Source organism: the organism of the source record quoted next (assembly GCF_019968955.1).
Source record: "MAG: Porospora cf. gigantea A chromosome Unknown PgA_NODE_4590_length_2119_cov_395.818, whole genome shotgun sequence".
NCBI lineage: Eukaryota > Apicomplexa > Conoidasida > Eugregarinorida > Porosporidae > Porospora > Porospora cf. gigantea A.
In genome coordinates, this window is record NW_027151708.1 from 1 (window position 1) to 2,119 (window position 2,119).

Genomic DNA, 2,119 nt, shown 5'->3' on the forward strand with positions numbered 1-2,119 from the left:
CTGTGGTCAAAATCCAGCAAAGCTCTCACTTGTCTCTGGCCTTCATAATCTTCTGAAAGGCCACGAGATTCAATGTCTTGTAGTCGTTCAGCCTGTCAAAACAGTCCCACAACCCAACGGCAGCCTTCATCAATCGATCCTTATGGGCATGGTGCTTGCGGCTGGCGTCAGCGTCCTCCTCCAGGCGTTCTATCTCTTGTACCTCGTAGTCAATTCCATCCAAACGGTCGAAGAAGAAAGCAGATTCGAAGTTAAAGTGTTCCTCAATCACCTCAAGCTGAGTGCAGATGCCGGAGCATGCTCACGGTGCTCTCTATCATCCCCATGAACTCTGCGTTAACCTGGTATGAGCTGCGAAAGCCCTGCTGGGAGCCAAAGGACCTGATGCGTGTAGAAAGACTGAGTGAGCTGCCAAGGCGTAGGTTACGTCTGTCGTTTCGTGGGGCAGTTCTGGTTTAACCATCGCTTCAGCTCGGTATACTTCACGTATTTTCCCTCCCACTCAGGTACAGTGTACGACTGCAACTGCGCTCCAAACTTCATCAAAAAAGGGTAGATTAAGGCTACAGTGCAAGTCTTAACTGAGGTGAGGCGCCCCCATGAACACCCTACGCATAAGTAGCCCACCCATGGCATTTAGCGAATTCACCATGCAATCGCTGATCAATGAGGCCCGACAGCGCCATATCATCAACTTCGAGATCGCGCTGCTAATAGAGCCGGCCACCCTTCTAGGCAATTCGGCGTGTGTTTAGATATAGTTCTTCCTGCGCCGGCAATTCTGCTGTGCCTCGTCGACAGCACGAAGAGTTGTCGGAGTTCGCTGTCACTGCGAACTTGATCCGTATTTGCACGCGCCATTTCGTGCTGGGGCAGAGGGAGAAGACTCAGCTCAGGATACCCGGTGGAGAGGGTTTCAGTGGCTCTCTCTGAGAGCGTGCGAGCCTCAGTGTCGCCACCGACTCCGCCAGCCGACTTGCGTCAGGGGACAGTTCGTACCTATCCTCAATCGATAAGCTCGCATTGGGCAAGGCTATCCTCGCTTCGAAGTATGTGGGATGCGAGTACATGAACGAAAGTGAGGGTTTACCGCATTCCTTGGGCGAGCAGGCAGTTCATCATCTTCCCTTCAAATCCTACGATATTGGATCCCAACGTGCAGACCACAACCATGGGTCTCTCTCGACCGTGATCTATGGCTGGATGTCCCTGTGAATTTTGCATGCCAACAGCAACAAAGGGACTGCACTGAGAAGTGCCCCGCTGTGCACTGGGAACAAATGGATCGTTCTCTGGAGCGGGTGCCTCCCGAGAACATACAGAAGATGACGAGTTTGGTTGACAACCGGCAGGAGCACCATCTAGAGGCTGTAATCGACCGGTCAGCGGCAAGCGTCAAAGATCTGATCAGTCACATCACTGATCCCAGGTTGAAGCAGGATTTGCTGGTCCGTATGGAAGTGAGGTGTTGTCAACGACAGAGGCGACATCGACTGGCCAAGCCTCGTGAGGTCGTGGCATAAGATGCCAACCAACGAACGGACGACGGCGGCGCACAAGATGGCGACTCAATCGTCGCTACGTGCCCAGCGGGCAGGGTAGCTGGAAACTTCCCAACAGAGCTGGCTAAAAACTTCCCAACTGGAAACTTCCCAACAGAGCTGGCTGGAAACTTCCCAACAGCTCTGATTGGTAACTTCCCAACAGCTCTGACTGGAAACTTCCCAACAGCTCTGGCTATAAACTTCCCAACAGCTCTGGCTAGAAACTTCCCAACAGAACGCCAATTTTAGTGTTTGTACTCCTTAAAGCCCCACAATGACGTTCATCGTGGCCAATTCATCCGTATTTCGACAACCTATTCATCGTGGCCAATTCATCCTAAAACCGCTATTCTCACCGTCACTCGTATTTCGACAATTTATTCATCAAATCTACTACCTCTATGGGGCACCGGTTAGAGTGAAACGTCCTTGGATCCACCACGCAGCTGCTCACAGATTCGACAATACGGTTCACTGCACGACTATTTGATTGGTCGTGTATGGCCAAGATTGGTTTTTAACAGTGATGACATCTCGACTCTACACAGGACACACATGGAAGATTCTTTGGATTG

General features: G+C 51.4%; 2 protein-coding genes across 2 annotated transcripts; one reads left to right on the forward strand and one right to left on the reverse strand.

Moving 5' to 3' along the window:
* Nucleotides 1–25: 25 nt before the first annotated feature.
* KVP18_005269 (uncharacterized protein) lies at nt 26–543 on the reverse strand (the record flags this gene model as incomplete). Its single annotated transcript, XM_067949670.1, has 3 exons — nt 26–277; nt 306–399; nt 428–543. The coding sequence occupies 3 exons, from the start codon at nt 541–543 to the stop codon at nt 26–28; spliced, it is 462 nt and encodes a 153-aa protein (XP_067808486.1).
* A 737-nt stretch (nt 544–1,280) lies between these two features.
* Nucleotides 1,281–1,523, forward strand: KVP18_005052 (uncharacterized protein; the record flags this gene model as incomplete). Its single annotated transcript, XM_067949378.1, has 1 exon — nt 1,281–1,523. One exon carries the CDS (start codon nt 1,281–1,283, stop codon nt 1,521–1,523), a length of 243 nt encoding a protein of 80 aa, XP_067808485.1.
* Nucleotides 1,524–2,119: the final 596 nt, after the last annotated feature.